A 13,528-nucleotide genomic window follows, 5' to 3' on the forward strand; every position below is an offset into this window, starting at 1 on the left:
CCCCTACATAGGGAGGAGCTGGCTGATCAGAGATGGAAAATGAAAGCACATCACCAACCTCTCCCGTGCACAACAGTAATGATCCACTCTAATAATGATTCCATACAAGATAGAATATCCCCTGTACACCTGGAACCCAAATGTTTGACTACTTCCTTTGATTTATAATGCTTGTTTTCATGAAATAAAAATTGAACTTAAAATTAAAAATTGATAGGATTTTTACAAAATACTATAATTGCTAAGCTTCAACTAAAATTACAAACAGATTGCAGCAATTTTAAAAGTTTTCCAATTTTCCAAAAATTGCTTCAAGGTTGCTAAATTGAGACACATACAATCCATGCATACACAGAGCTATGAACACTTGCTTAACTTCAGTTTTTAAACTCAGATTTTCCATCCTTTCCAGAAACTATTCATTTATCTGAAACCCATTCAACAATCCCACATTTAGCTCTTGGATCTAAAATAAGTTTCAGATTACCTTTCATAAAAGGAAACGTCCAAGAATAACTCGGAACAGTTAAATCTCTTTAGAATGCGGGAAATATGAGAAATGCCGGACTGTTGAACTACACATCAGAAGCCCTGAACAACCCCTGGAAATCCTCAGAAAATGAAAAAGCAGTATCCACTTTCTTGAATTAGTATACTCTCACTCTTAAAGAAGTTATTTTTTTTTTTAAAAAAAGGATGCATTTCCTAAAAATTAAGGAATCAACCTTCCAATCCAATCGGTACTGTCTCCTGTTTGAGTCAGTTAAAATGGCAACCTCACATCAGACAGGGTATGACATAGTGTAAAGTAATATTTCCCTTTGATCTTCTATCCTTAATTTGTGTTTTGCAGGAAAGAAGCCATTAACTATCGAACACAATTACAATAGTCGACTCCGTGAGGCCCTTGACAAGAATGGCTTCAAGGACAAGGTCTTTGTGGAAAGGCGCCTTGGGTTAGAATTTGCACTGCATCTCCACCCGGTTTCTCGGCGGTATTGGTCGTTTTGGGTGAAAACTGGGTCAGTGGAAATTTACATTAAAAAAAAGAAAGAGAGTTCCACCGGGGGTTTGGAAATACCACTGGGGAGCGGACCGCTGGCGTGTACCGTCCAAAAACCGCTATTGCCAGAGTTTTGACTCAGCAGTGACCCGTAGGCAAGTAGAAAAAAAAACGCCTACGAGAAGCAGCGGGAACTGGGCGGTAGCCAAGTAGCCCTGCAAAATAAGATCAGTTCTTGGGCTTTTAATTATTATTTTAAAGTTATTTTATAGTGTTCAAGTTGAAAAAAGGGTCCAGAGAATGTTTTCTGATTTTTTATTTTTTTGAAAAAATATTGTGTGTTTCCCCCCTCCGAGGCCCAACCCGCAGCCTCAGTCTAAATTTTAGTAATTACCGCTCATTTTGTATAAGAACCGCCCAATCGGCCCAAGATTGTGTTTTCCGCCGAGAATCGGGGTGTAAGGTCCATTTTTTTTCCCGCCGGGTGAAGTATTTTCCTTTTTTGTGGAATTTTTCGCCCGCGGTAATTTTTAAATCTTGGCGGTAATCCGGCACTGGTGGATTTTGGGGAAATTCTAGCCACTTGTCTTTAGAGTCAGATAGGTTAATGGACATATGGAGACAGCTATTATAATTATGCTTGCTAGTTAATGCTCCCTGTCTGGAAGACAGTCACAAAAGAGAGAAGATGGGAACAGATCATGAGATTGTAAAACGATAATTCAATCATCAGCAGAATGAGGCAAAGCTCAGACAGCCATCAACAAGGAATGTGACTAATGCATATTGAAGAAAGATATCAGAAAGTTAACTTCCAGACCCCCTCGCCACATGGAGGAGACGACTTCAAGGAAGGAAGAAGAGAGGATGTCCAGTGAAATAGCCCACGTCATCGTCTTCTCGTCCTTGGTAGAATGGTATTTTAACCAAGTCATTATTGTCCAAGTGTGTATAATACATGCTGTTTGTAATGCATGTGTAACAAACTCTTCTAGTTTACGAAAACGAGTACCCTTGACGTTGTCATTTATGCCAGTCGAATCTAAGCAAATAAGGGCATTTAAAATCCCCTGCAGAGGGACAACCAATTGCAATTACCTGCTTGTAATAGAGCTCCACCTCATGGACTACTGTGGTAATGCAACTGCTGCTGTAAATACAATAAAAGGCATGAAGCTATCTTGACTGTGCTTTAGTGATGTCACAAAAAAGATATCAGGGCCAAGATGTCAGGGCCAAGGAGAGGCGTGAGTTCGGGGCCCAGATGAAGCGAGGGCCCAGGAGCAGCACAGGCTAGCCCACACTGCGATATGTGCGCGCACTAGAGCTGGTCTCCAGTCGTCTTGGATAATCCTTGCCACTGGACCAAGACCTAGCTCTGTCAAGCCTGTGGGGTGGCTGGTGTGCAACGCCCACCACACATTAAACAAAATCCACGCGCAGGCATCTTCCATCCTTCAAGATTTAGTTCGGGACCTGAAATATTAGGTCCTTCACTGAAACACCTGTGAACTTTTTGGCGTGGAAGCAAGTCATTCTCGACTCGAGGGACTGCCTATGATGATGCTGCTCAATTTATGCTCTCTGGGTCACCAACTCAACAGACAGCAGTCGTAGTTTTTTCATCGATGAAAACCTCTTCTAATGTCAATACCCACCATAGATTTTAGATTAGAGAGAAAATGAATAAATTAGTCATATGGGGGGGTTGGTGAGGGGAAAAAATTAGCTTACACGCAAAATATCACAAAGACAATTTGTTGCATCTTTGTACTTTACAGCAGAGAGCACTGAATACCTTACGCAGGTTGGGAATCTTGACTGATCCACCCCAGGGACACTAACAAATTGCAGCATTCCTTACAGCTACCTCAGCACTGAACTTGGGAGTTTCATGGTCTGTTTGATTTAGGACCACAATATACAGTATTTTAATCGCTTCTCGGCCTTTTGGCTAAGATCATGCGTAACTGACCTGACAGGGGAGTAACCATGACCAGAAAGTGGTTCTCCCTGGATCAGGAAGGTGGTTCTCCTATGCTTTTTGGAAATAGGAGGTGGGTAGGGGGCACACATCCACCTCCATGGCACGAACCTGGTATTGCAGTACTTCCAGGAACAGTGCAGTGGCTCTAGGCCTTTTGGCTAAGAGCATTGGCGCAGAGTGATCCTTGAATGGGCCCAAGGTGACCTCTGGCGTTTGTAATCTGACAAAGAATTGGAAAGATTGGCAACGAATAAATTTTTTTTTTAAATAAAAAAAATATACAGTATTTTAATTAAAATGATGGCATTTTACACTGAAGGATGTTTTTCTGCTCATTTCATATGCACCAGCAATGCCCAAGTGCCATCGATTGCTTCATTTCCCTTCCCCCTTTCCCATATCCTTTTAACTTTAACATTCACAAATATTTACCCACTCCCTTTTAAAAAAAAAACCTATTATGAATTCCACTGTTTCTGAAAGGATATTTCATGTCCCAACAACTCTCTGCAAACTATTTTTTTAACTCCCAATGTCTCCCTTTGTTCTAGTATCCTGAATTTATGCTCTCTGGGCCACCAACTCAACAGGCAGCAGAAAAAGATTTTTCACCATTCACCTTATGAAAACCCCTTCTAATATCAATACTATTTTAAATGAGAGAGAAAATGAATAAATAAGCCACATGGGGGGGGGGGGGGGGGGAAACACACACAATGAGCCAAATTACATTTTCTAACTTAAGTCACATAGAATGTACAGCACAGAAACAGGCTATTCAGCCCAACTGGTCCATGCTGGTGTTCATGCTCCACAGGAAGCTCCTCCCATCTCACCTCATCCAACCATATCTACATATCCTTCTACAATAGCAAAATACTGCGGATGTTGGAACTCTGAAATAAAACCAGAAAATATTCAGCAGGGCAGTATCAGTTCTGACGAAAGGTCATCGACCTGAAACATTAACTCCAATGTTCCCTTTAAACTGTGTGGCCGTGCAGAGCTCTGCAGCTCCCGCACAGCTGGCTCTTAAATAGGAAAAACCGTGCATGCGTGTTATTTTGAATGAGTAGCGCAGCACACAAAAAAATTAAAGGGAACATTGGTTAACTCTATTTCTCTTTCTCTCTCCACAAGTGTTGCCTGACCTGCTGAATATTTTCAGTATGCTCTGTTTTTACCGCTTCTATTCCTCTCTCTCTCTCTCTTTCGTGCTTATCTAACTTCCCTTTAAATGCATCCAAGAATAATATTTAAATTGAGCCTATACTCTCTGGAGTTTAGAAGAAGAGAGGCGATCTTACTGAAACAAGATTCTGAAGGGGATTGACAGGGTAGATGCTGAGAGGTTGTTTTCCCTGGCTGGAGAGTCTAGAAATAGGGAGTATAGTCTCAGGACAAGGTCATTTAGGAGAGAGACGAGGAGAAATTTCTTCACTCACAGAGTTTGAATCTTTGGAATTCTCTATCCCAAAGGGCTGCGGATGCTGAGTCATTGAGTATATTCAGGGCTGAGATAGATTTTTGGACTTGAGGAATCAAGGGATATGGCAAAAAACTGAGTTAATGTAGATCAGCCATGATCTTACTGAATGGCAGAGCAGGCTCGAAGGGCCATATGGCCTACTCCTGCTCTGAATTCTTAAGTTATTACTTAAAATTAAAAATGTTAAAAAATAAGAGCTTGCACACAAATATGTCAATAAACCAGATAGATCCATTAAATGCATCTAATAAAATTAAAAATGTTTAAAAATTATAGTTTGCACACAGATGAACACAAGGAGACACTAGCTTTCTAAGAAAGGAATAGAGAAAAAAAACTTGCATTTATATAGTATCTTTCATGACCACTGTTGTAATGTAGGAAACACGGCAGCCAATGTGCGCACAGGAAGCTCCCACAAACAACAATGTAATAATGACCAGATGATCTGTTTTTAGTTGTGTTGGTTGAGAGATAAATATTGGCCAGTACAACGGGGATATCTCCCCTGCTAGTCTCCGAATAGTGCCATTGGATCTTTTACGTCCACCCGAGGGTAGATGGGGCCTCAGTTTAACATCTCATCCGAAAGACAGCATCTCTGACAGTGCAGCATTCCCTTACTACTGACTGGAAACACTCAGTTTTAAAAAAAAAGCAAGGCCGTCAGTCAGCGAGTGTGCAACGATTGGCTGGAGATGCTGTCAGTCAGCGAGTGCGCGCGCGGATGCACACACACACACACACACACACACACACACGACAGGCAAGACTAGGCGAGGCGTGAGCTCCTGTGGCCCAGAAAATTCTCTGTTTCGGCACCGGTCAGGTCCCGAGGGTGCAGGACCAGAGGTCCAGCCTGTAGTGCATTCCAGATCACAATGACTCACTGCGTAAAACAGGTTTTTCCCCCTCATAATCGCCCTTGGTTCATCTGCCAAATCACCTTAAATCTGTGCCCTCTGGGAACAGTTTCTCTGTCATCTAAAACAAAAGCAAAATACTGCGGAGGCTGGAAATCTGAAATGAAAGCAGAAAATGCTGGAAAGACCCAGCAGATTAGGCAGCTTCTGTGGAAAGAGAAAAACAGAGATACCATTTCGTCATCGACCTGAAACATCAACTTCGTTTTTCTCTCCCCAGATGCTGCAGTATTTCCAGCATTTTCTGTTTTTATTTCTCACTTATCTACCCTATCTGGACCCCCCTCATGATTTTGAGCACCTCTTATCAAATCTCCTCTGACAGAGTTTCCATACAAATGTGTGCACAGACCAAGAAAGAAAGACTTGCATTTATAGAGTACCTTTCATAGCCACGGCAAGTCTCAAAACACTTTACAGCCAATGAAATACTTTGAGCATAGTCACTGTTGTAATGTGGGAAACACGGCAGCAAGCTCCCACCAAACAGCAATGTGATAATGACCAGATAATCTGTTTTTGTTATAACACATGAAATAGGAACAGGATTCAGCCTCTCAAGCCTACTCCGCCATTCAATAAGATCATGGCTGATCTGATCATGGACTCAGCTCCACTTCCCGCCCGCTCCCCATAACCCCTTATCGTTTAAGAAACTGTCTATTTCTGTCTTAAATTTATTCAATGTCCCCCAACTTCCACAGCTCTCCACAGAATTCCACAGATTTACAACCCTCAGAGAAGAAATTTCTCCTCATCTCTGTTTTAAATGCGTGACCCCTTATTCTAAGATCATGCTCTCGCGTTCTAGTCTCCCCCGTTGATTGAGGGATAAATATTGGCCAGGACACCGGGTATAACACCCCTGCTCTTCATGACTTCATCTCTCTTCAAATAGGATCTTTTATGCCCACCAGAGAGGGCAGCCAGGGGCCTCGGTTTAACATCTCATCTGAAAGATGGCACCGCCGACAGTGCAGACCGGCCAGCCCACACTGCGATCTATGGATAGTAGGAGCAGGCGGCGCACCAGGTCGGAGCTTGGTCTCCAGTCCTCTTGGTTAACCCTTGCCACTGGATCAAGATCTAGCTCTGCCAAGCCCGTGTGGTGGCTGGTGCGCAACGGCCGCCCCACGTTAAAACAATCCACGCACAGGCATCTTCCACCCTTCAACATGTAGTTCGGGATCTAGAATGTCAGGTCCCTCAATTGAAACACCTGTGAACTCGTCCCTTTTTGGTGTGGAAGGGAGTCATCCTCGATGGGTACCCTGGGTACTGCACTGGAGTGTCAGCCTTATGTGCCCAAGTCTCTGGAGGTGGGACTTGAAGACAAGAGGGAGACACTGGTTTTCTAAGAAAGGGACAAGAGGGTGCGAGGGGCCAACCTGGGGATGGGTGGGCGAGTCAGCCGGCACCTACCTGCACCCTGTGCGATTTGACCAGGTGCATGCCGAGAGCCGGCGTGTTCGGCAGGATCTTGCCACAGCCCGTCACCGTGCACAGGATGTTGGTCCTCACCGCCCGGCTCAGCTCGCTGACGGACGGCCGAATGATCTGGCAGCTCGGGACCTGTGCTGCTGCTGCTGCTGCGGCTGCGGCTGTTGTTGTTGTTGTCGGAGGTCGCGGTTCCTCCGGCTGCGGGTGAGACGGCTTGTCGCCCGATCGGCATCCTCCCGCCGCCGCAGCCGCCATCTTGCCGCTCCTCACACGCACCCAACACGTCCTCCCCTGCCGGCCGTCAATCACATTTAACCCTCCTCCCCTTCCTTCCCATTGGCCGCCTTCCGCCGATCGCCCCGCCCCCGTACCGCGGTGAACTCGTTAATTGGCTGATCGTCACGTCAATTAACTCGCTCATTGACCCGCCCCACCCCGTCAGGTTGTCTTGACCTTATGGACTAACGTCCTTTAAAAATATACATTTTCAGATTGAGCCCACTTTAATTATTAAATCTGTTTTAATCTATATGGTCTTAAATATTGTCTATTCAAGCCATATTTATGAATTGAATTTGGAAGAATCTGGTTTTCCCTAAAGTTTTTTTTACTTTAACAAAGCCTTGTTTTGAATTCGTTGCTTTCACTACAAATCCCTTCCCTGCCCCGAGCAACACAACCACTCCAGCATAGTGATCATATATCACTGCGGGCATGCACAAAGGCAGAGAGATGTCAATCCTTGAAGAAAGAGAGAACTGGCATTTGTATCGCACCTTTCACAGCCTCATGATGTCCCAAAGTGCTTCAAATCGAAGTACTTTTGAAGTGTTGTAATGGAAGAAACGCAGTAGCTAATTTGCCATAGCAAGGTTCCACAAACAGCAAGGAGATGATCTGTTTTAGCCATGTTGGATGAGGGGAAAAAAATCAATTTATATAGCATCTTTCATGACCATCATCATAGGCAGTCCCTCGGAATCAAGGAAGCCTTGCTTCCACTCCCTAAGTGAGCTCTTTGATGGCTGAACAGTCCGATATGAGAGCCACAGACCATGTCACAGGTGGAACAGACATTCGTCGACAGAAGAGATCGGTGGGACTGGTTTGCCACGCGCTCCTTCCGCTGCCTGCGCTTGGCCTCTTCATGCGAGCTCAACGCCCTCCCGGATGCACTTTCTCCACCTCGGGTGGTCTTCGGCCAGGGTCTCCCAGGTGTCAGTGGTGATGTCGCACTTTACCAGGGAGGCTTTGAGGGTGTACTTATAACGTTTTCGCCTTTGGCTCGTTTACCACGAAGGAGCTCCGCATAAAGCATTTGCTTAGGGAGTCTCGTATCTGGCATGCGAACTGTGTGGCCTGCCCAGCGAAACTGATCGAGTGTGGTCAGTGCTGCAATACTGGGGATGTTAGCCTGGTCAAGGACACTGATGTTGGTCCGCCTGACCTCCCAGGGGATCCGCAGGATCTTGCGGAGACATCGTTGGTGATATATCTCCAGCAACTTGAGGTGCCTTCTATACATCGTCCATGCCTTAGATCCATACAGGAGGGTGGGTATTACTACAGCCCTGTAGACCATGAGCTTGGTGGTAGATTTGATGGCCTGGTCTTCAAACACTCTTTTCCTCAGACGGCCGAAGGCTGCACTGGAGGCGATGTTGAATCTCCGCATCAATGTCTGCCTTTGTTAATAAGAGGCTCCCGTGATATGGGAAATGGTCCACATTGTCGAGAGCCGTGAATCTTGATGACTGGGGGGGCAGTGCTGTGCGGCGGTGACAGGCTGGTGGAGGACCTATGTCTTACGGATGTTAAGCGTAAGGCCTATGCTTTCATATGCCTCAGTGAATACATTGACTATATGCTGGAGTTCAGCCTCTGAATGATCACCAGGCATCCCAAAGCACTTTACAGCCAATGAAATACTTTTTAAAGTGTAGTCACTGCTGTAATGTAGGAAATGCAGCCAATTCACATACAGCAAGCTCCCACAAACAGCAATGTGATAATGACCAGATAATCAGTTTAAATGATGTGGATTGAGGGATAAATATTGCCCAGGACACTGGAGAGAACTCCCTTGCTCTTCTTCGAAATAGTGCCAAGGGTTCTTTTACATCCACCTGAGGGCAGAAGGGGCATCAGTTTAATGTCTTATCTGAAAGACAGCACCTCCAACAGTGCAGAGCTCCCTCTGGACCAAGGCTGACACCTAGTACAGTTTATTAACTTTTGTTCCTAACTGTAATTGTACAACACATTCTGTTGCACTCACCTGTAGACAACTTTTAAATGTCAGTCTGGTCCATTTCCAAACAAACCTTATGATTTTTTGCCACTTACTTTTTTTTTTAAGTTGATGAAGCGGGACTGCCTGACCCTGACTCCAACTCTGCTCCAATTACAATGCTCTGCGCACCTGTTCCAAACAGTCCAATGGTCTCAACATAAGTACCTCAGCCGAACCTCCCTTTCTAAACCTATATGGACTCACGCTACAATTAAATTAGTTCATTTTCTGTTGGTTTAGTGGACATTTAAGTACAACTTTGAGATGGACATCAAATCTGTTAGGCTCATGGATTATCTGAGAGAATCGACATATCTGCACAAACAGGCAAACTTTAAAACCTCTATTCAGTTAGTGTCTCCTCCTTTTATTATATTAAACTTATAGTGATAATTAATCAAAATTCCCTGGATTCTGGGGAGGTCCCAGCAGATTGGAAAACTGAAAATGTAACACCCCTAATTAAAAAAGGAGGCAGACAAAAAGCAGGAAACTATAGACCAGTTAGCCTAACATATGTGGTTGGGAAAATGTTGGAGTCCATTATTAAAGAAGTAGTAGCAGGACATTTGGAAAAGCATAATTCAGTCAGGCAGAGTCAGCATGGATTTATGAAGGGAAAGTCATGTTTGACAAATTTGCTGGAATTCTTTCAGGATGCAACGAACAGGGTGGATAAAGGAGAACCAGTGGATGTGGTGTATTTGGACTTCCAGAAGGCATTTGACAAGGTGCCACATAAAAGGTTACTGCACAAGATCAAAGTTCACAAGGTTGGGGGTAATATATTAGCATGGATAGAGGATTGGCTAACTAACAGAAAATGGAGAGTTGGGATAAATGGTTCATTCTCGGGTTGGCAATCAGTAACTAGTGGTGTGCCGCAGGGATCAGTGCTGGGACCCCAACTATTTACAATCTATATTAACGACTTGGAAGAAGGGACCGAGTGTAACGTAGTCAAGTTTGCTGACGATACAAAGATGGGAGGAAAAGCAATGTGTGAGGACACAGAAAACCTGCAAAAGGACATAGACAGGCTAAGTGAGTGCGCAAAAAATTGGCAGATGGAGTATAATGTTGGAAAGTGTGAGGTTCTGCACTTTGGCAGAAAAAAATCGAAGCACAAGGTATTGTTTAAATGGAGAAAAATTGCAAAGTGCTGCAGTATAGCAGGGGTCCTGGTGCATGAAACACAAAAGATTAGTATACAGGTACAGCAAGTGATCAGGCAGGCCAATGGAATCTTGGCCTTTATTGCAAAGTGGATGGAGTATAAAAGCAGGGAAGTCTTGCTACAATTATATAGGGTATTGGTGAGGCCACATCTGGAATACTGCATACAATTTTGATTTCCATATTTAAGAAAGGATATACTTGCTTTGGAGGCAATTCAGAGAAGGTTCACTGGGTTGATTCTGGAGACGAGGGGGTTGACTTATGAAGAAAGATTGAGTAGGTTGGTCCTCTACTGATTGGAATTCAGAAGAATGAGAGGCGGTCGTATCGAAACGTATAAGATTATGAGGGGGTTTTACAAGGCGGCTGCAGAGAGGATGTTTCCACTGATAGGGGAGACTAGAACTATGGGGCATAACCTTAGAATAAGGGACCGCCCATTTAAAACTGAGATGAGGAAGAATTTCTTCTCAGAGGATTGTAAATCTGTGGAATTCGCTGCCTCAGAGAGCTGTGAAAGCTGGGTCATTGAATAAATTTAAGAAAGAGATAGACAGTTTCTTAACCGATAAGGGAATAAGGTGTTATGGGGAGTGGTTAGGGAAGTGGACGTGAGTCCATGATCGGATCAGCCACGATCGTATTAAATAGCGGAGCAGGTTCGAGGGCCGTATGGCCTACTGCTGCTTATGTTCTTTACCAATCCAGTTGTGAGACATATACTTTGTCTTATTTTTAGCTCTTATTTTAAACCATGTATTAGGCACCTACAACTGAATTCTCTCATTTTTGGTAAGCAAGAAAATATTAAAATAAATTGCTGCAGTTACAACAGAGCTGTCAACAAGCCCCTGAACCTGATGGCTGACATCCTAGGGTTTTGAAAGAGGTGGCTATTGTAATGTATTTGCTTCATGGGTTGTTTGCTTAAGAATTCATAGCAACACATTGCTATTAAGAACTAGTTGGTTTATTAACAAAGGTTTAACAATCATACTACACATTACCAGTTCACCCACTAGGCTCACTACTGCATACCTCATCGTGGATGATCGAGACCCAACTGACTGGGGTTTTATTGAGTCTGTGAACATCACATGACTGGCCAAGCCACCAACAATGCAACTCTTTTAAAGGAGACAAATAAACATTAGGTCAAGTGACCCCCGATCTGGGGGACACGGCAAACATTTTCGAGGCCCTTTTTTTGTTTTTTTGGGCACTAAAATCAAAATTTTTTTCCAAGTGCCCCCTATAAAAGGGGAGGGGGACACTAAAAACACCAGCAATTAAAACAAATTAAACTTTAAAACATAAAATCAAATTAAAATTTTGTTGCCGGGGGTGATGATGCACTCCAGTCCCTCCGGCGCCCACCTCTCACGGAAGGCCGCCCATCAACAATGCAACGCAACACCCGTGAGCATACTCACAGGTGCCGACATTACAGCTCGAGTACGCATTGGTAGTCCACTTCCAAAATTACATAGATTCGAGAAAGGTTCCCGCAGATTGCAAGTTAGCAAATGTAAAAAAAGACTTGGATTTATATAGCACCTTTCATGACCACCGGATGTCTCAAAGCGCTTTACAGCCAAAGGAGTATTTTTTTGGAGTGTAGACACTGTTGTATTGTAACCCCACTATTTAAGAAAGGAGGGAAGACTGAAAACAGGGAAGTACAGACCAGTTAGCCTAACATTAGTAGTAGGGAAATGCTAGAATCTATTATTAAGGACATGGTAACAGGGCACTTAGAAAATAATATGATTGGGCAGTCAACACAGATGTATGAAAGGGTAATCACATTTGACAAATCAGTTTTTTGAGGTTGTAATTAGCAGAAAGATGAGGGAGAGCCAGTGGATGTGGATTTTTGAAAGGCATTCAATAAGGTGCCACATAAGAGATTGAACAAAATTAGGACTCATGGGATTGGAGGTAATATACTAGCATGGATTAAGGATTGATTAATGGACAAAAAACAGTAGGAATAAACGGGTCATTTTGGGGTTGGCAGACTGTAACTAGTAGGGTACCACAAGTATCAGTGCTTGGGCCTCAGCTATTCACAATATATATCAATGATTTGGATGAGGGGACCAAATGTAATATATCCAGGTTTGCTAATGATGCAAAGCTAGGTGGGAATGTAAGTTGGGAGGAGAATGCAAAGAGACTTCAAGGGGATATAGACAGGTTAAGTGAGTGAACAAGAACATTGCAAATGGAATATAATGTAGAGAAATGCAAAGTTATCCACTTTGGTAGGAAAAATAGAAAAATCAGTATTTTGTAAACTGTGAGAGATTGGGAAATGTTGGTGTTCAGAAGGACCTGGGTGTTTTGTACACGAATCAAAGTTAACATGCAGGTACAGCAAGCAATTAAGAAAGAAAATGGTATGTTGGCCTTTATTACAAGAAATTTTGAATACAAGAATAAAGATATCTTACTGCAATTATATAGGCCCCTAGTGAGACCTGGAGTATTGTGTACAGTTTGGGTCTCCTTGCCATAGAGGGAGTGCAATGAAGGCTCACCAGACGGATTCCTGGGATGGGGGAATTGTCCCATGAGGAGAGATTGAATAGACTAGGCTGAAATTCTCTTGAGTTTAGAAAAATGAGGTGATCTCATTGAAACATACAAAATTCTTACAGGGCTTGACAGGGTAGATGCAGGGAGGATGTTTCCCCTGGCTGGGAGTCTGGAACCAGGGGTTACAGTCTCAGAATAAGAGGTCAGCCATTTAGGACTGAGATGAGGAGACATTTCTTCACTCAGAGGGTGATAAATCTTTGGAATTCTCTACCCCAGAGGGCTGTAGCAGCTTAGTCTTTGAGTATATTCAAGACAGAGATAGATTTTTGAATATGAAGGGAATCAAGGGATATGGGGATAGTGCAGGAAAATAGAATTGAGGTAGAAGATCAGCCACAATCTTACTGAATGGCAGAGCAGGCTCGAAGGGCTGAATGGCCTATTCCTGCTCCTAATTCTTATAACATTAAGGTGAATGTTAGGGTCAATAACAGTGAAAACTGCTGGCAGATGTATATAAACGTGGAACTGTGTTTATTTATTTTAAAAAGAGTGAGCTGCATCAAAATAAATCACTGGTAAACCAATACAAGTTAATTCAAATGAGTGAAACTTGCCCGTAGCGTCCCGACCTTTTGCCAAATTTTAAAATCAGTCAGGGTAAAGAGGT

General features: G+C 43.5%; 1 protein-coding gene and 1 non-coding gene across 2 annotated transcripts in view; one reads left to right on the top strand and one right to left on the bottom strand.

Moving 5' to 3' along the window:
- Positions 1-7,102, bottom strand: part of atmin (ATM interactor) — a 29,768-nt gene extending 22,666 nt beyond the window's left edge. Inside the window, exon 1 of the mRNA XM_070898269.1 lies at positions 6,825-7,102. Within this exon, the coding sequence (XP_070754370.1) occupies positions 6,825-7,097 (273 nt within the window). The 5' untranslated portion in view covers positions 7,098-7,102. The remainder of the gene's footprint in view (positions 1-6,824) is intronic.
- On the top strand, positions 2,938-3,135 carry LOC139279110 (U2 spliceosomal RNA). The gene has a single exon (XR_011596405.1). It is a non-coding gene; the product is annotated as a U2 spliceosomal RNA (small nuclear RNA).
- Positions 7,103-13,528: the final 6,426 nt, after the last annotated feature.

The sequence above is a fragment of the Pristiophorus japonicus genome, chromosome 13, assembly GCF_044704955.1.
Source record: "Pristiophorus japonicus isolate sPriJap1 chromosome 13, sPriJap1.hap1, whole genome shotgun sequence".
Classification (NCBI taxonomy): Eukaryota; Metazoa; Chordata; class Chondrichthyes; family Pristiophoridae; genus Pristiophorus; species Pristiophorus japonicus.